General features: G+C 37.6%; 1 protein-coding gene across 1 annotated transcript; it reads left to right on the top strand.

The window, feature by feature from the left end:
- The first annotated feature begins 14,538 nt into the window (after positions 1 to 14,538).
- six3a (SIX homeobox 3a) lies at positions 14,539 to 18,021 on the top strand. Its single transcript, XM_077237276.1, has 2 exons — positions 14,539 to 15,510; positions 16,929 to 18,021. Exons 1-2 carry the CDS (start codon positions 14,819 to 14,821, stop codon positions 17,119 to 17,121), a joined length of 885 nt encoding a protein of 294 aa, XP_077093391.1. The 5' UTR covers positions 14,539 to 14,818; the 3' UTR covers positions 17,122 to 18,021.
- The last annotated feature ends 2,710 nt before the right edge of the window (positions 18,022 to 20,731 follow it).

Below are 20,731 nucleotides of genomic sequence, written 5' to 3'. Positions count from 1 at the left end.
TGATCTTAGCTAAAGTGTCATGTTGTCAGATTATCATTCATATGGCTAATGTCTCCCTGTGATGAAGTACGATCAGTCAGGCTCCAGGCAGGCCCTAAGGCCTTGCTCCAACAGGCTGGGTTTAGAAGGTAATCGTAATAGCCAATGTCATGCCTTCTCATTAGTGTCTGTGTAAACTGGAGACAGATGAAACTCAATCCTTGGCCTTTGTGCATTAAGAAATGCTAAAAGCAAAACACCCTTCTTTGCCCAGGCACGTCAGCTTTTTATTCAGGATGCACACACAAACACAAGGCTTCTTTAATTTCCTCAATTCGGGGCACATATGTATGTCAAAATATCAGTGAAACCCTCAAACACTTGGCACTCGAATTTGTGCACACTGCACAGGCTCAGATCAACTTTTGTAAACACACACATGCACACGACACTGTCCGGACTTGGTTTGTGATTCAGATTGACAGCTCTTGCAGGAAACATGCAGTTAATATGCCCTGGTAACCTGTGTGTGTGTGTGTGTGTGTGTGTGTGTGTGTGTGTGTGTGTGTGTGTGTGTGTGTGTGTGTGTGTGTGTGTGTGTGTGTGTGTGTGTGTGTTTGTTTGTGTGTGTGTGTGTGTGTGTGTGTGTGTGTGTGTGTGTGTGTGTGTGTGTGTGTGTGTGTGTGTGTGTGTGTGTGTGTGTGTTGTCATTTTTAACACCTCACATTCCAAGTCGGATTAAGCACAAAGCATTCTTCTGTGTCAAAGAAGATTTTCAAATGCTATTTATGCTCATAATTCACATGTATTTTGCATTCTTAACATTGTCTGGTCGATAATCTGTTGTCGGGACAGATTCTCAAGTTATGTGCCCGTATAACAAAATCTCCAAAATAATAAGGTGGAGACAATGAAGGTCTTAAAGTTTTAGTTAAACATCTTATCATTGTTATCTTTTAAAGCATTAATGAAGATTTGTACTGACTATTACCCTGATAATCCTTTGATCTTGGTGTTGTATTACAACTGACAGCATTCATTCTTGTGTCACCATCTCTAGACTATAATTTATCTGCAGCCTATCAGTTGTGCGTGAGAACAGGATATCCCAGTTCGGGACTTTCTAATGTTGTAGTTTCTGACACTGAAGACTGGAGTAAAAAAATAGCTTTGTCATCACAGGAAAATATTTAAAAATAGAAAACAGTAATTTAAAATTGTAATAACATTTCACAATATTACTGTTTTTACCGAATTTTTTATCCAATAAATGCAGCTGTGGTGAGCATAAGAGACTACTTTCAAAAACATAAAAATCGTACTAACCATAAATATATAAACAATACATTAAATGTCTTCTATTTCATCAGCTCTGCCATCCAATTTTCCACATTTTTTGTGCCCCAGCCAATGCATTAACAGCTAATTTGTTTGACCCTGTTGTAATGAAGTACTCCTGAAGTTAAATAGAAACGATAATTCCATAATGTTGCTATTGCAGCATCTGCTTTAGAACAGCAGGACGCCAATAGCACAGCCCTGCTGCCCTACATCATCATCAGACCATAGGGGATTTCATATTATCTTGCATGGCTCTAAATGAATTCTGCTTTTCCCTCCAAGTTCAAGATGAAGAATTAATTATGTGCTCCTTGAAGTAAAATTAAAGAATAATGATTACTGCATGTCCTCTTGTTTAAAGCAAGGCGTCCTTGATGGCAGTGAAGTGCTACAGTCACTGACACTATTAGCACAAATTATTTCATAGAAATCTTATCTCGCTGCTGTTCTCCACCCTCTTTGCAGACCTGGTGCTTTTGTGTGGTATTAAATTAATTAGGTATGATAAAAAAAAAATGTAAAAAGGAGCATAGAGTTAGCTGCGATGATAATGCACAATGATTAGGCTACACTGTTCTGTAATGTAATGATGCTTTGTCCCAGGCACATGGTTTATTCAGAGGTGTGCACTGATAAGGCAGTGACTCCATGGCAGTTTATTTCATAGCATGATATCATAACAGTGAGAGATTTTTAGACACAGTGCTCTGTCAGCATTAACTCAGTGTCAAGGGAGTTTACTGAAAGGAGAAAAGGAGAAATACCTTTATAACACGGAAAAGCACTTTTCAGTCAGGCTGCCAGTGGACAAGCACTGCTGAGAGTAGCTTGCACATATCCAAATAGCCTGTCCACTCCCTCGGTGACAGTAGTTGTGTCTTGTGTGTGTGTGTGTGTGTGTGTGTGTGTGTGTGTGTGTGTGTGTGTGTGTGTGTGTGTGTGTGTGTGTGTGTGTGTGTGTGTGACGACTTTGATCCCTCAACGTAAGTGCATCTATGTTGTGCTGTGCATTTTCTACATCCAATCACTATAAAATTGTAAAATTTTCTCTATAAAATGTCTGCGCTCTCAGATACTTACACTCACTCTTCTAATGGGCATATTTACAGTACTCACATTATACCACCTCTCTCCCCATCAGCACCACCTTGAGGTTGAGAATAAGAGTCACAACTCTAGGATCTACACCCAGATGGCCTTTAGGAGAAACTTTATCAGCCATCTTGGACCTGAATTTGGAGAAAAATAGTTACTACTGTGGAAAGCTTTCTGACACTAAAGGTCATCTCCATTCAGAAGCCTCTGTGTCCAAGCAATGTCCTCACGAATACATGTTCTGATCTTCAATGGAGAGACTATCAGAAAATTTGCAAATGCACAGCACAGTTTGCAAACTTAAGGTATGAACTTACGAACTAAAAAGCAAAACTGAGTCCACAATTGGTAGGAACATGTGAAAATTAATACATGATTTTCTAAATCTAAATCTCTAAAGTCATCTAAATCGCACCTATATATTGTGAATAAATGTTATCATAAATCAACGCAACATGTTTTGTTTCTAATTGGTTATTAACCCGTGCTAAATGGAGCTGGTGTTCTGGTGGCTAAGCAATGGGCACGCCACTTCCCTTTAGCTCTTTCAACAATGACTTTGCTTGTCTGTACAGCGCCTGGCCTGACCTGGCTATTGTTCAGGACAAAGCGTTCTTAAGAGTGGTGACTTTTCCTGCAGTACAATGCTAATCGCCTTCATACAACAGTAGCATATGCTAATATCTTGCTAGGCTCACTTTATTTACACAATGAATATGACCAAGCTCCATGACTTGAAGTAGAGGAATTTTATTGGACCTATGAGAAAAACATCTTTTAATTATTTGTAGGCTAACATGCTGAAACGTCTTGATAAAATGACATTACATTATATTTTATACTATACCTGTTGAATTTCACATGAAATGTAACACAGTCATACTCAAAATGTGATAAGGCAACCAATTTTGATTTTAAACATGCAAAAATACAAAATGGTGACTTAATTGTGACAAAAAAAATGTTTTGGTTGATTTGGTGATAAATACTCATATAGATCACATCACCAATAATAATGCAGAAAATACTCTTGTTTATTGCTTGTATACAGTGTTTACATGAATCAAACAACAGATCAGATTTGACAAGGTAGTACCGACAAGCCTTAATTAAAAATCCAATTTGTCATTTAATCAGAAACTCAAATTTCTACTAGATACATCACTGTAAGAAAGTTGATGCCTTAAATTAAGTACAATCAACTTGGATGTTTATGTCATTTCATCATAAATTACATTAAACTGACTTAAACCAAATTAGTTGAGTCTTGTGTAACAAAAAAGTTGCAAATTGCATAACTTATTTTGATGATTTAAAGCAATGTAAAAAATATATGTTGTCATAACTTTTCGATCATATACTTGTTTACAGTGATGTAATGTGCACAGTGTTGGCAGTAATGAGTCACATGTCGGCGAGTTTAAGAAACACTGGCCTCTTGTCTTTTCTGTGCAACCATTATGTAGAGTCTCTTAAAAGTTATGGCATGAGTCTTTGAAACAAGTGACGAATACGATTAGCTTCCCTGTAGATAATAAATGTATAAGCAAGCAGAGAAGATTTTTCCTCCAGTGTCTTGACTTTTAAAAGCAGTCTATCTGTTTCACGGCGGAGGAGTTCCGAACAGAATAACGTGTAATTAATGTTGGGATGTGGCCCTGGGGAGCTTGGAAATGTGGGAAGAGGAGAGAGGAGGTAGAGGAGTCACAGAGATTTCTGATTACCTGACAAGTTGGGGCCGGAAAGGCTACACTTAGCCCATTAAAGATTTTCCAGCGTGACATTTGAGAGCAGCTGCCGCACCGTGCGCCACCTCGCCATTTCCCCATTCGCTGGGCATCAATTTAGAGAGAGAAAGAGAGAGAGAAAGAAAGAGCAAACGAGAGAAAAAGAGGCCACCAGGCAGACACGGGCACAAATGGATTTCATTCACCAAGGTGAACTGTACTTGGCTGATAAATGCACTTCCTTGAATGTCAGCAAATGTCATTTGTGAAGCCTTTTACTGTTGCTTTAATAGCTTCCCCAAACTTACAAAGAAATGAAAATAGAATGACAGAGAGAGTGGGAGAAGAGAGAGAGATAGAGAGGGTTTGGCTGTTGTCACTTCCACATGATTAAGCAATAAGACATTCGAGAAGTCCCAACAAGAAAGTGGTTAAACTTGCTGGATAATGCCTCCACAATTAACTGTTAGACTGTGAGTTTCTTGCTTTGAGCTGTAGCTTTGGACAACAGCTTAAACCCAGTTACTAATCAAATCATAGATCAGCTTGGGTTTTTAATAATGTTCAGCAACACAAAAAATGTCTTTCTGTGTCATTTCATTTTTAAAATTGTTAATGTTTAAAATCTAGAATTAATTCCTCTATATAATTTAGAATGTATAAATCTGTCTCTGACTCTGATGATTTAGGAATCCGGGTTGTAGCCTGGGCAACCTCTCTCTGGCCCAATCCACAAAGGCGGCCCACATGGCTGTGATAATCCCCATTTCCAGTAGTTGCTAAGGTTACAAATTACCTTTGGTACTCTTAACCGGCTCCTCTGTGACACTCTACTAATCCTTTTATGGAATTTCATTTAGGATTTATACTTTAGATACAGGATTACATAGCACTACATTTTGTTATTGTTCACATCGTCCAGTGGAGTCATGTAGCACATTCCAGCCTCATTTATTTACAGCTCAGGTACTGGTCACAATTTCAGTGTCAGTTGGTTGAATGTTAATAGCTCACTATGTTTTATTCAAGGACCTATTCTATTACAGAGAAGTGTGAAAAGTTACCTTCCACTGCACTTTTAGGTTCACTTCACACAAAAACACATATAACATCCTATGCTTTTTAAAATTATATATATAGGCCTATATATATATATATATATATACTGTATATATACTGTATATATATATATATATATATATATATATATATATATATATATATATATATATATATATATATATATATATACAGTATATTATAATAATAAGAATAATCTGTAATGACAAACTCAATTTTTCAGCATCATTTGTCCAGTCTTCAGTGTCACACGATCCTTCAGAAATTAATCTTCAGAAAGAAATCTTCTTATTGAAAATGGCTAGTGTGGATGTTTTTTTTCAGGACTTTTTGATGAACACTTTTGTATCATTATAAATGGCTCCTTGCTGAAAAATAATAAAATATGGTATCCAGCAGTTTAATAATATAAACATAGCTATTATTATTATGAAGATCTCTTGACAAAAACAGTGCACAACAGTATAATAGTAATACAAACAACAGTAGGCTACAACATTTAGGATTTTTAGGTTTTGTTACATGTTATACCACCTGATAGCACTACTTAGAGATGAGGAGAATGAAAAAGTGGGAAAGAGAGAGCGAGAGATGTGAGCTCTAATGATGTTCAGCTTGTTTGTGATGCTCTGCAGACATATCTAATGAGGCTAATGGAGGCAATATCAACAGATGCAACCCCCCCCCCCCCACACACACACACACACACAGAGAGAGAGAGAGAGAGAGAGAGAGAGAGAGAGAGAGAGAGAGAGAGAGAGAGAGAGAGAGACCAAACTAAAAAGTGCTAAGAGCCTCAAGTCATGTTGTAGAATACAGAGGACATAACAATATTTCCCTCCCCTTCTGTCTCTTTATCTCATACACTCACAGTCGCTCTCATATACACTCTCACACTCACACACATAGCCTACACTCTCACACTCACACACAGCTAGCAGCTCAGTCATCCGAGTAGTGACAGGCTGACAAACAATGTTATTGTTCTGATGGGTCAAATACTGCAAGCTCCTCAGTAATATGAACCATAGCTTTCAAAGACAACATAGATAACTCAGTACATTGTAGAGAATGGATGAAAGGAGTAGTTACATGTACAACTGATAATTTGCGTGATTTAAAAAAGATCATGAAATATCCTTCATTATGAAATTCAAAGTCCATTTTTACAATTACAATTAGTCAATTTAAATATATTTTGTTTGTTTTGTTTTATTTATACAGCCGTGCACAGTCATTCATAACATCACAGCATTCTTTCAAATTATTCGTCAGAATACTTTTAAATAAAGATCATTTATTTATTCCTGTAGCTAATTTATGTTTTGTGTTTTATCAACAACTCAATCAACGTTTTATAACACATTTAATTTCATTTGAAAGGTAGGCCTACTTTCACTATCGATACCTCTGGTTAAAAACTGCTGGAAGACTGAGCAAATGTAGGCTATTTGTCGCACAAAAGCAAGTTACTCGGAAATAGGCAGAAGTAGCCTACAAGGATTTTCTGGGTTATTGCAGACAAAAATAGCCAGACAAAGAATTGACTTTAGTTCGAGGACGGGTGTTTGCTTTCACAAAAGACAAGACCATACCGTGCAGTTTATGACGTCGCAATATTATTTTTGTTCCTGTTTTGGTCAGTGTTGTAAACCTATAAAAATAAACAGGGGTGCGAGCCGGTGAGCGCAGTGCTGCTGAGCAGGACACATCCTTTTTTAGGAAGGAAAAGGATTTGGCGGAGAGAGCAAACAAAGATATCAACAGTTTCTTTAACCCCGCCGTGAACCACAGACCTGCAGGACAATATGGTAGGACAACCTCCCAATAACTTCCCATTACCTCTGCGCGACATTTTGCCTTTAGATTCACCTTGTCTGGGTGTGCGAGCACATGCATATATGTTCGCGTTCACAGCAGAACCCTTGCAATAAGGCCTAAACAATAATCACATACACTCTGCTATTATTCTGGCAAATGAAACTAGGCTACTACCCATGAAATCCAAAAATGTAGAGAATTATTTAGATGATTTGGGGTTTCGTTCTCCCTTTGTAGGCCTATTTCTCTAGCTCAGGGAATTGCAGGTCATAAATCAATATAGCCTAGTCGTATTTGAGCAAATAGCCTGAGATGATGCTTCAGCGGTGGATTTGATGACCATCTCAGCGATTGAAAGACCGAGGGCAGGCTAGGCTACAGGTTACAGCTGTCAGTCATTAATTTTTCATCTGGCCATGGAATAATGCGTCTTGCACTGGGCTAAGTAATTCAATCATAAACATTTTTAAGACGTTTTGACATCTGCTTGAGTATCTCCTGATAATGTCATTAAGTGATCTAATTAAAAATACATATGCGTCAATCTGCACAAAAAAAAATTGTGTGAATAACGTTTCAGAAGTTAGACTGACATCTAATTGCATTTGTGTTTCAAGATTTCGCCTGAACAACATGTTGTGCAAACATTGAGTTTTTTCCCAGTCAACTCTAATATCGATCAACTCTGGAAGTGGATGCTATCCAAACACGAGGGAAACATTGTCAGTGGGGGCAATGGACAGCTTTCCTAAGGAAATCAAATTTCATTGTGAATTGAAAAGTCATACAAATAAGTCACAGATTTGACTATAAACCCCTGGATGAAGCCTTTATCTCTAGCTTCACTTCACATAAAATCTACAAATAATTAATTCTGTTGAAAGAAATGTCATGAAAGTATAATTTTATATCAGACAATGTAGGCTATATAAAGGTTCCATTGATAGGCGAGAAACATAACAAACATAACATCCTTTAATTTTCCTTATCTTCTCCAAATGACATTAATTGAAATAGAATGACATTTTTGCAGCCTCGGTTGCAAATAATATGTAAAAAATAAACAACTAGACCAGAAATGGATTCTTTCGTTTCCTCGTTGATCTGTTAATAGGCTATCAGACTAAGTAAAATACGTCCCAAAAAAAACTCCGTCTTTCTGAGGAACAGACCAAAACTTAGTTCTTTGTGTCACTTCCTGTCAGTATCTCGTTACAAAAATCAGGTGTACACAAGTTTAAAATCTCCAAATTCCTCTTCTTTTTTTATGTGTATTTCCCTTTAGCTCTTCGTTAGACACACTAGGCCTATATAGGCCTATCTAGGCCTACCTGTTACTATTTCGCGTGTCTCCTCGAAGTATATCGCGCCTTGTAGCCTACCTGTCACAGCGGTAGCGCATTGCATTGCATATCCTGTAGCAATCCAGACGTCCTCCATTGATCTATTGAACAAGTCCTAGATGCTATACACTTTCAGTCACTGCCAAGCAATCATAGGCATACAAATCTCGATGACTCTGTTCCCCTCCTTGCCTTAAAACTTCTGACAAGGTATATTTAAATTGCTCAAATAAATGAAAGGGAAACATTTTATTAGAACTTGTGTCAGTGCAGCCCAAAATCTGACCAATCAGTAATAAATATTTTGCATCATCTTTTATTTTTATTTTTATGGGTGAATGAGTGAACGAGTTGGAATTACAGTTGATATCAGAGTTTAATACATGTTTACCAACACAGCCAAAGTACTTCCGTTCCTAACCTTTACAAATGAGAGATTATGTTGGTCAGCACAGGTCACGCAGACACATAAGCCAATGTTTTTAGCTTTTTTTTAGATTTTATTGTTTAACCAGACAGCATTAATCACTGATGAAACTGTTTTAATGGTAAAATGATAAAATACATGAATACACATTACATGATGCCAATACAAAAAAAAAAAATAAGAACGAGAAACCTTTATTAAACATATCATTCAATACATACGCTAAAACATTCAGATGTGTCTCAAGTCAAATTCCAGAAAAAAACACCTGATGTGTACAAAACAAAATGCAATTATTATGTATCATTCTCGAGCAACAATCACTGTCATTCTCGATAACAGGTACAAAAACACGTCAAGACACAATAGCAGGGCTTGTCCTATTTAAATATGCTGGTTTCACTCGTGTAATTTTTCAGTCACTTGACTTCCCTGTCAAATGAAGGACGAAGAAAAGGCTTATGTTAAACAGAGCAGAGAAAAGCAGGTTGCATTTTGCACTTTTTCTTCAGAAGTTGCAATTTAGTACATTATAAGTCATATAGGCCTACATTTACATGAAATAATTAAAAAATTATATAAAAAATACAAGTCGATAGGGTTATTTAAAAAAAAAACTATGGACATCTTTATCAACAATCTGTATCTGGACATCTGTGTTTGATCAACATTGTATGTAGTGTATTATGTCAAATAATGTAGGCATTAATTATTTCAGTTTCCCTCGGATTCATATTTGAAAATCCAGCACGTCTAGCGTTTAATCCACATATGTTGAGAGGGAAAAAACACACAAATTTAATTTTAACGACAAATTAAATAATTTAATTACTCATTAAGAATGAGTTAAAGTGAAAAATCTTCAAATGTCCCACACAAATGTGGGTCTCGTTTTTACAGCATGCTCAAATTGAATCATTATAGCATGAATGACTGAGGGAGAATGGACGAAGAGATTGAGCACAATTCATGAATGGGTCTGCCCTTTCAGCAGTAGCTCAACTGAGGCGCTAATAATTTGCCCATGTTGACGATTTGCTCCAGATTGGACTGTTTTATATGCCCGTGTTTCACTTTCTGCCCATTTAAAAGCTCTAATAGAAAACTCCCCGTAGACGCAAAGTGACAGATTGCCAGCGTTTATGAATTATTGTCGGGTTGCCCCGGGTCGTTATGACAGCGGCTTCAATGGTTATATCGTGTCACTTTGCACCTGATCAAGATTGACAAAACAACTGATAGGGCTACCAATACGAAACGCAAAAGAAGACCATATATCCCGTCCGAGTAAATGACAACAGGATGTTTGAAAATGTAGGCTAATAACCACGTCGAATACTTATAGACTACTTCTTAAACTCATTTTTATGTAAAACATTAAATCGACATCTCTTCAAGTTTCTCTCATGTTTTAAAAACAATTATTTCGTTAATTCGAGAAATTCAAGTTTCACTTCAGAACTTGTATGAATCTATAGAACCAAAATGCAATGCAGTCCCAGTCTTAATTAATGCTTTAATTTGTGTAATTAGCAGCACACTGTTTTAAAATAGTTTAAAAAATTTACTTACTCTTAATTTAATTTAATTTATTATGTTAATGTTAGTGAATGTACAGTTTCGTAAAATCATGAATCTGACTGGGTTCGCATGCCTCACCAACATATCACATTTAGAATACATGTTAATAATTCAGTCCAGTCGTCATACTGCATTGTATAATCATCATCACTATTGTTTATATTATTTGTAGCCTAGTATTTTAAATAACTGAATGCATTCCGTTTTAGACACTGTTAAACATTTGCATCAAGATTAGTCTTGTTGCACATGCAACAATTGGACAAAAATATCCCTAAATATCAAAACATTGTGGAAAAATATGTAGATTGTAGTGGATAATCCTAGAGAAGTACGCTGTACTTAGTAGTACTATGTGCATGGTTTGTACATTTATCGCGAGGAGGGGGTTAGAATAATTACTTTATCACTCACAGGCTCTGGATATGATTAAGTCCTATGAGGTCCTGAAATCAACATAATCAATTAAAGCACAATAGAATGGATACAACTTAGCTATTTTATATGAATATCTCCGTTACTCCCCCTCGACCCCCCAAAATGCAGTGCTCGAGTCGTCCTCGCCACCCACACCACACATAGCCTATGGATTTGGGCCAAGCCAAAGCTCTGAGAGAAACCGGAAGAAAGAAGGCCTGCAGCTCAGGCGTCCGGCTCCATTCACCAGCGAAACCTCCAATAGCTTCATTAGAAGTAACGAGTTGACACAAGGTAAATCTAACATTGAAGCGCCATTCACTTGGTTTGCAGAGAACCCTCATTAAATGTCGCTAACAAGCCGTGCAAATGCAGTGATTGGACAGCTCCCGTATAACTCCGCAGACCTAGCAGGATGCCCACTTAATGAGACCACACAAAAAAAAGAGGGGAGGGGACATCTCTGTTGAAAATGCAGCTCACATTTAGCCTCCCTCCCCCAGCAAAAAAAACAAAAAAAAAATAATAACGAAATCAAACATATCATCGAGGTTTCAGGAACTCACAGCCTACTTACAAACTACTAATAATTTATTCCAGCCAATGCAACTAAATGATAAAAAAAACAATCAATGAATCATATAGAGAATTTCATAAAGAGATTTCTATTATTATAAAATTAAATATAAATTACAAATGACCCAATTTCCTTTTCCAAATATCAAACATTTTGTCACACTAAACATTTTCCCTGAATTGCATCTTGGCTACCTATGTGTAGGTGTGACATCGTAGCCAGAGGTAATAAAACGCTTCCATTGTACTACAACCTACATTTAACAAGCCAAGCGGATTCAAAATACAGCCAAGGTTAAGACCCTGAGCTGAGAATAGAAAGGGGCATTTGCGCCCCGTTACGACGGCCCCACAACGCAAGCTGCACTTGTCTTGCATGATTCACGGAGTGGAGAGCAACGTCCCGGCAGAGGATAACAACTTCAAGAGCGAAAAACTGGGAATATGAGCGACAGACTACTGAATGATGCTTGTTGTTCAATCTATCGCCTTCGCTTTATAATCTGTTGGTGTCTTTTACGAAGCCCTAAACACTTAAGAATTTGACCAACTCTCTGGTGAGTCTCAGAACAATTAGCTATTTTTAAGAAAGGTTGTATTAAAACTTACGTAGGCTACACACTTGTGCAAGCAACACAGACATCATAGCCACACTCAAATCAAGTCCATTTTGGATGGCACTACTGCGGTGTAGCACCAGAAAACAGCAATAGATAATTTATAAATTAATGAAATGAAGACCCCAGAAAGAAAAAAGAGACGAAAGAGATGTGAAATAAGGGAAGAGTGAGCAATGGATAAAAGAACCGATGGAGTTACATCAAGTTTTACAACCCATAAGTTAGTTTAACACAAGAAAAAAACAAAAAAAAAAAAGAAAAGAAAAAAAAAACAGAAAGACTCAAATCACCGCTCCGGAGAAGATTATCTTTCTGCAGCCGTCGCATGGAGATGGATTTCCTGTTTGGCAATGTTTAATGATGACCTGAGTGGATGAAAAAACAGAATAAATGTTTAAAATGAAATAAAACCTTTAACCGGAGAAGGCAGTGTCCCGTGCCCTTTCCTCCTCAAACACTTGCATGCAAGTCCCCGACTCACCACACAATGCTCAAAATTACTCATGCATGTTAACCGCGTAGTTGCCAACATTGGTGAGAAGATGGGAGGACACATTTTCGTGTGATAAGAAGTGAGAGCAAGTTTGAATCGAAAGCTAAGAAATGGTTTGCTTACCTTCTCATACGACCGAGCTCTTCTCGGTGATCTCTGGCATGCTGTGACGACACGTAGCTTTATTAAAGCTATGGCTCTTTCAGGGAGACATGTGAACGCCGAAATTACGTGTTAAGTTTCAAACCCCTGATGTCACTTCACTTAAAAATACTGAAACTAGAAACATGTTTAAATAAAAAAATGTTCAGCTGCGAAATAATCCACTGTCTATTACATTCTTATTTCATGGTCTTTGTTAGTCTATTAAAAAGACAGAGCTAAGCGTTCATCGGTGTTGAGGACCTTGCTCCCCGCTGATTTTGGCATAGTACAGAGCAATGAAAGCTATAGGGGATAAACAGACGATTAAACAAGGTGAATTAAGTTATTTGGGATGCTAATGACTTGCTTAATGAAAACAAAGGCTATGTTAAACAAAGTGATTTTACGGCAACTTGGCACGTTCTTTCTGTTTTATGCACTAAATGCGAATATAGCTACTCTTTCCGAATCACATTTGAACCGTGCCATGCAAACACCGATTTCGCCGAGACGGACGTGTATCATATGGCATAATTAAGATCTATTAAGATTTAAATCTATTAAGATTAAGATCTAAATGTAAAACAGCTTGACCAAGTGGTTATTAAAAATACCGTCTACAATGAAATAACACAGGTTATTTCCAGTCCAAAAAGCTTTCCGAAGGGACCACTTCAAGTGCCACTTGGAGTTACTTCACTTAAGTTTCCTGTGACAGAAGAACAAACAGATTTGATCCTGGAGACACAACGTGACCCAATACTTCTATTAAGATCTCTTCCCCGCCCCTCATTCTGCTACACACACACGAGCTCGCAGTACATTGTGAATATGTGACAATGGCTAATAACGTGAACGGAATAGGACTTAAAAAAATATTATCCCATTTAATAAGATGTAATAACCTTTGATAAGCTGGAATTTTGTATCTGAAAGAGACATACAAGTTCTGAACACCTGAACAATTCAGGAAATTGCATTAAAGATGTCAGCATTAGCTAAATTAGAGAAAGTCTGGATAGGCTACTGCAGCTTCTGTTCTCATAATTGTTCTTTATCGAGTGGACGCGTAAATTTTTACACGAACTAAGCACTGTCTAAATAGGCTATAGGCTACAGCACAGACTCTCTGATGCAAGCCATGAAACATACCAACACGCCCTTGGAAGCCGAATCTCGTGGCATGGTTATAAATTATATCCTTCATTCTTGTTAAAAGTCTTTCTAATTTTTACAACCTAAAAGTAGCACATAATATTGGTATTATATAAGTATAGCTAACTGCTAAAAAAGTGTTGAATAAAATAAAAAATAAGTTTTCAATGATCACGTGCTTTTTACCAAAATGCATGGGCAACGGGCCAGTGTTTGGTCTCTGAGCAGTGCAAAGCATCAGTGGAGCCACAGGGATGTGCGTCCACTAGTAAACGGCTGTCACTGTGTGAGAATAGCATCGAAATGCGATCAAAATACAAATACGATCCGGGAGTTTTCGGCGTGCGATAGCATAGGCACAGCGAACAAATATGTCCATCCTTTTAGATTGCACGCTTTTACGGCCGATGTAGGCTACTTAGGCTATGGGTTAGGCGAGCCGGCGTAACATATCCTCTCCAGCTTCATACGAGGCGCTAAAGAATGAAATAGCCTATCTGCACCCTGTCGTGGATTCCGTTTTAGCGCTTCATTTAAATTCCCGTGTCCGTGACTGTCATCCCGAAACCCCACCCCTGCCATCTCTCCCTACATATCTTTTTAACTTTAACGAGCCTCGTTAAGATCACAATAATATTCCACCCTCTAATTGCTCATTCCATTCAACAAATAGGCGAGACTCTGCTTCGACTTCACACGAGTCAAGGGAAGGGAGGGTGCTGTGATTGGAGTTCCTGATAACCCCCCGTGCGTGCAGCCGAAGTGGTGAAAGCCTCTACGTACTGGCTAATGATTGGCACGCTTGACAGTGATTGGCAGGGCTGCCATGACAACGCTACAACGACACCAAGAAGACCAATAGAAAAGCGAAACAAAATATTTCAATGCTACACTCACGGTGGATTTAGGGGGAGATATTATGAGGCTGGTGTCATTAGGCGATAGCTATTGAATCATTCGATCCGAATTCGTCGGTCTTTTTTTCCTTCGCAAATTTCATTCTCTCCCAGGTCATTTCCATGGTTTTCAGATCGCCTTTAGAGCTTTATCCCTCTCATTTCTTCCTGCCAAACTTTGCTGATCGCCCTTTGCTGTTGGCGAGCAGTGCGCCCAGCTCCAGGTCTCCCGAAGACTTGTCAATGTTTCAGCTACCAACCTTAAACTTCTCTCCAGAGCAAGTGGCGAGCGTCTGCGAGACGCTGGAGGAGACCGGGGACATCGAGCGGCTGGGTCGCTTCCTATGGTCGCTTCCAGTGGCGCCGGGTGCTTGCGAGGCGATCAACAAGCATGAATCCATCCTTCGTGCCCGGGCTGTTGTTGCCTTCCACACGGGCAATTTTCGTGATCTCTACCACATTTTGGAGAACCACAAGTTTACCAAGGACTCGCATGGTAAATTACAAGCGATGTGGCTAGAGGCTCACTATCAGGAGGCTGAGAAACTACGCGGGCGTCCCCTAGGACCGGTTGATAAGTACAGGGTGCGAAAGAAGTTTCCACTGCCTAGAACCATCTGGGACGGTGAGCAGAAGACGCATTGTTTCAAAGAGAGAACGCGGAGTCTGTTGCGGGAGTGGTACCTTCAGGACCCCTACCCAAACCCCAGCAAGAAAAGGGAACTGGCTCAAGCCACTGGACTCACTCCTACACAGGTCGGGAATTGGTTTAAAAACCGGAGACAACGAGACAGGGCAGCGGCAGCAAAAAACAGGTCAGTCACGTAATGCACTGTTTACCCTTCAATGGAAATGTTCTTTCGTAATATTCGTAATATTCAGAAAATTAACTGTTGTTAAATATGTGAAAACAGTGTAGGCTATTGTGTTTGTATAAAAAACAGAATCAAATAGATTAAGAGACATACAAAAAATGAGGGAGCGAGAAAGACGACATTTTAGTTGGGCCATGTGCAAGATGTTCAGAAAGTTTTAACCAGAGTATTAAAGCAAATAGATCTAATGACATCTATCATGTTTGTTAAAGTGTGAAAAGGCAATGGAAAAAGGGTTTCCTATGATCGATGAAAACTGAAAGAGCTAAAATAACACACCATTATTAAATGTGTATGTGCTTCTCATCAAAGCTATTGCGTTCTGCTTACAATGTTACAAAATAGTCTTTTTGTCGTTTTAAACACATCAAATAATTAAATCTTGTTTTTAAAAAAAAACATTGATAATAAATTAAAATGTTAGATGCTAGAGATAACAATGCAAAAATGGATAAAGTCTAATTGGAGAAAACAATTTACGTATAGCATTTATCTGTTGTAATATTTGAAAAAATAAATCCCAAAGCAATTGTCAATGCAAAGTAATAGAGTTAATAGTAGTTTATCAAACATTCTTAGACACAGACACGTTTTACAACATGAGATTGTAAATACAAATATTTGTAAATGCGGGCACACAACATTGATAAATAAAGCATTATTAATTATTCTAGGATCTAGTGTTTGTTATATTTGACAATGTGTACATTTTTAGGCTAAACTTCCCAATGTACTTAATTATATTACACACAACACGGCGTAAATTAATTAGAGTGAGATTTATTTCAGATGATTTATTTTTCTTCCTAAACGCTAAATAGTTGTCTACTATGTATTTGGAAATGAAAAAGCAGCAGAAACTAAAGTCCACACTTTGATTGGTGTAACTGATTTATATTATTTAATAGATACATCTAGAAATTGCATTTAGAATAGAATAGCTAATAGAAGAAAGAACTATGAATTTATTTGTCACCAATAGCTATATCAAATCTTTAACTGACGTCACCTAATTTTAACATATAAACATGCAAATGAAAACAATACTTATTTGTATCATTACAAGATTCAAATATCACGAGAAGTCAATCAAATCTCGAGGATAGATTATAAGTATGCTTTTGGTATGTAGACTTGATCCTTGTAGCAACAGGGCATTATGTAATTGTATAGCTATAGCATCCACTTTATCATGCAAGCAAATGTTTAGGTTATTAGAGTTCTATTTTTTATCTATATCGTTTTAAATGTTTAAGCATAATAATTACATGAACATGGAGGTGCGTTTTTCAGTGGAATAAATGGCCTACAACTTTTAAATTCTAATGGCATTCCATTCTCTCACTTTCCTGCTATAGGCTCCAGCATCAAGGAATAGGGCAGAATGGCATGCGGTCCCTTTCGGAATCCGGCTGCACTCCACGCAGTTCTGCGGAGTCGCCATCGACTGCAGCGAGTCCAACGACCAGTGTCTCCAGTATGACAGAGCGAGTCGACACGGGCACGTCGATTCTTTCAGTAACATCAAGTGACTCGGAATGCGACGTATGATACACAAACAGAGAAATATATACAGGAGAATGGACCTGAATAAACTATTAATTATCGGGGAAGATGAAAAAGGACCAATTGATATTACTATTATAAAAAGAAAAAAAAACATAAAAGCACGTGTTTTTCAAGCGCTTTCAATGGACCCCACACCTTTCCCCCACCCCATCACTTGCATGATAAATATATAACTAAATATATATTTTTTCTTTGAATTTTTTTTTTTTTGTATATGGGGAAATGCCCCACGTTTATTATGTCTACCAGGACCACCGTGAAGAGGGAATTACCAGAAACCGGTGTCCATCGCCTTTTTTTCTGTTTTAGTCCGAGCGACGACGAGCAGCCAGGATGCAATCCTCTTTTCCTTTATGTTCATCAGACAATCATTTGAGTCGTAAGCACCTTTTTACTACACTTTCTGTCACTGCCTATGTGGGGTACTGGTCAAATGTGGAACTGAATCGTTATGACTGTATCAGATTTTTATTTTTATTTCGAGATTTTATATTGAATTATGTATATCTTAAATAATGCGATCATTCCCAGTCTGTAATATATGTGTAGAAATAAGTCTGTAAATAATATTGCTATACCCATTCTCTTTTCTATCCCTGTTCACTTTTCTTGGCTTGGTGTCCCTACATAAACTATTCGTCAAAACGTAAGTGCTCTAGGCGTTTTGTTTCTCTGTTTTATGCCATGAAAAGAACTCTAAGTGACCATGAATTTTCAGTCGAGATTAATTCAAAAGACAAAATATTGGATATCATCATCGACTGACCAAGTCTATTTCATGTCTCCAGTCCAGCGCTTATAATTCAATGTTACTTTCTTGCGTGCTTCTGTTAATGTATACGTTTCTAAACTGAAAATACAGTATTCCATTTTGTTATAAAACTGCATTATGTGTGTCATTTCCACAAGTCATTTTATATAGCCTACAACAACAAACTGTATATCTCTACAGTTTACGGAGAGCATGAAATAAGTTTATCACTTGTGTAATGTGCAAAAAATTCTTCAACATACACATAATGTAGTACAGTAACTTTTTTTAAACAAAAAAAAAATCACTGGGACACGTTGAACATTCGTCTTTCTTTCTGTTAAAAGAGAGAGGCTAATGTACACAATGCAAAAATTAAGTGTACACCATTAAATTGACTAATCATGGAGGACTCCTCCCCTGGTCCAGTGTCCCATTGTAGTCCACGAAACGGCTTTTCATTCCAAATTGAGCTAGGCAAGGAAAAAGCTATCTTTGGGCGAGTAGCTAACAGAGAAAACCACACAGAGCACTTCATTTAGAAGTTTAGTTAGTTTGCTCCAGAATTCTACACCGCAATTTAACAAACAAAATTAGTTTAATTGCCGTTACTATATATTAGCCTATACTAAATGTAAATGTTATCCTAAATAGATAATAACTTTACTAAACAATAAGAAACTGCTTGTAAATGTGATAAATAACGTCATAAAACACTTTGTCGAATTCGTCAATGCACCGAAGACAAAAACAAACTTTATTCAACAGGAGCCATTTGTATCGAACTAATTCTGTTTAAAGTAGCCTAAAGACTCGCTTGTTAACCGTAAACTGATTTAACATTTGCTTTACTATTTTGCCCCTTATCATCTATCCCTCCTCCTCTGATTCCCGTCTGTCCGTTTTAAGGGAGATAACTTGACTGAACGAAAGCTGTAATTTTTATCTCCCACAATTCCGTCAAATGCTAAATAAGGCATTGTGTTTATTATTTCACTCACGTTCGTAATTATGCAGTAGCCTATGCCTATGTCTTGTAAGTCATCTCTAGACTAAATATGAGCGATACCATTTGGAAATAGCCTACTCGAGTATGATCATACCTCCTAATGACACTTGATGACATAAATGCGCTAAAATAAAGAAGCATTTGATTTGTAGGCTATTCATTGGAAGTTGATCGCGAGAGACTATTTTTACTTCTGAAGTTCATCTGCAGAAAACAGATAATGGAAAATCACTAACTTTACACTCATCTTCATCATCCTCTCAGACTACATTAATTTATTGGCCGATATATATCTTAAACATGTTAAGGACTGAAAAATTGTTTAAGAGACGAGCAGTTTTCTTTTAAACTGTAGGCTAATATCAATACAATAGATTACCGCTATTTGATAATAAGATAAACAGGTGGTAAAAACTTTACTAATAATTTGAGTGTGATGGAAGAAATTAATTTACGAGAATCGCTTATTGACTTTTTAGCTATAAAGACATCGCTAAAAATCGATAGTTTGACAGTAAAATATCTTGAATAGCCTACGCGTCGCCCCATTTCTTTAGTTACAAACGATTAATAATTAAACACACACACACACACACACACACACTTGTGTGTGTGTGTGTGTGTGTGTGTGTGTGTGTGTGTGTGTGTGTGTGTGTGTGTGTGTGTGTGTGTGTGTGTGTGTGTGTGTGTGAGAGAGAGATAACTGGAGTAACAATAGGCTATATAACATTTTCATACACATCCAGTGCCTAAAGCATGTGTGTATTATCCCTATGGCGAGGGTGTCAAAAAGGCAGAATAGATTTTTTTTGTGCTGTTCCCATAACCTTAGACGCACAGAGACACATGAATGCAATTAGACCGCAGACGGCAAAAAGAAAAGATTGTACAGCCCTGTTTTTCTCTGATTTCATCGGCTAACTGAACACAACTTTTCTATTCGTGTGTATTCATGCAGTTCTGAATGAGCGTCAGTTCCCTCTGACCCGGATTGAAAGCGTGGAGCCTCGGCATAGCCTGTCAGTGCAACCACTCTTGGCAAGACTGGGCCTTTCCCCTCCCAACAGTCCCCTTCTCACAAATAAGCACAGGACAAGGTACGTGGAGCTAGAATCGGCAGTGGCAAGATGTGCATTAGGCGGAAGTGTAGGCCTACCCTAAAAGACAATGACCGAACCGATAAATGTCTAAAAAAAATAATAATAATTTTATACATAGCCTATTTAATGATAGTTTCTGGTCTGACATATTACCAATGGGGTAATAATTCAATTAAAAAAGTAGGCCTATTCAGTAGCCTATTTTCAGATCATGCATAGCTAAAATGTGACAAAAACGTTGGCGGTAGCCTAATTTCCGTCCTGACTTCAGATCTGCAGCTGCTCCTGAACGACTGACATATTTTAAATGATTCGTCATTGGAACTCCTCACATCTCAAAGGTAATGTTACATCACTTCATTATTCTATTTTACCAATTGTTGGGTCCTTTGGATCAATTCTATAGGCTATTTTTTATTCTATTTAGGTAGGCTACTCGGGTCTTTCCTTTTCCCATTATGGTCCAAAAACTGAAATAAGAGCAACAATTAAAGAGCTAGGCTACTTCACGTGGAAAAACTACTTGGCTTTGCAGAGACAGCCACAAATATTTTTGGATAGACGAAGTAAACGAATTAGCCCTATACTGTAATGACTTTCATTCAGTAGGCTAAAGTCAATTAATAAGTAAAAATGTCATAAATCATTTAAAAGAGTTCTGCCAGTGTTGTTCTCGACCCAACAGCCTGTGATGAGGCGTTCTGGCAAGCAGGATTAAAAACTGTAATTCTA

This window comes from Siphateles boraxobius, unplaced genomic scaffold (assembly GCF_051911475.1).
Source record: "Siphateles boraxobius isolate OS27281-9 unplaced genomic scaffold, OSU_SipBor_1 20, whole genome shotgun sequence".
NCBI lineage: Eukaryota > Metazoa > Chordata > Actinopteri > Cypriniformes > Leuciscidae > Siphateles > Siphateles boraxobius.
This window is presented reverse-complemented; position numbering and strand designations above follow the sequence as displayed.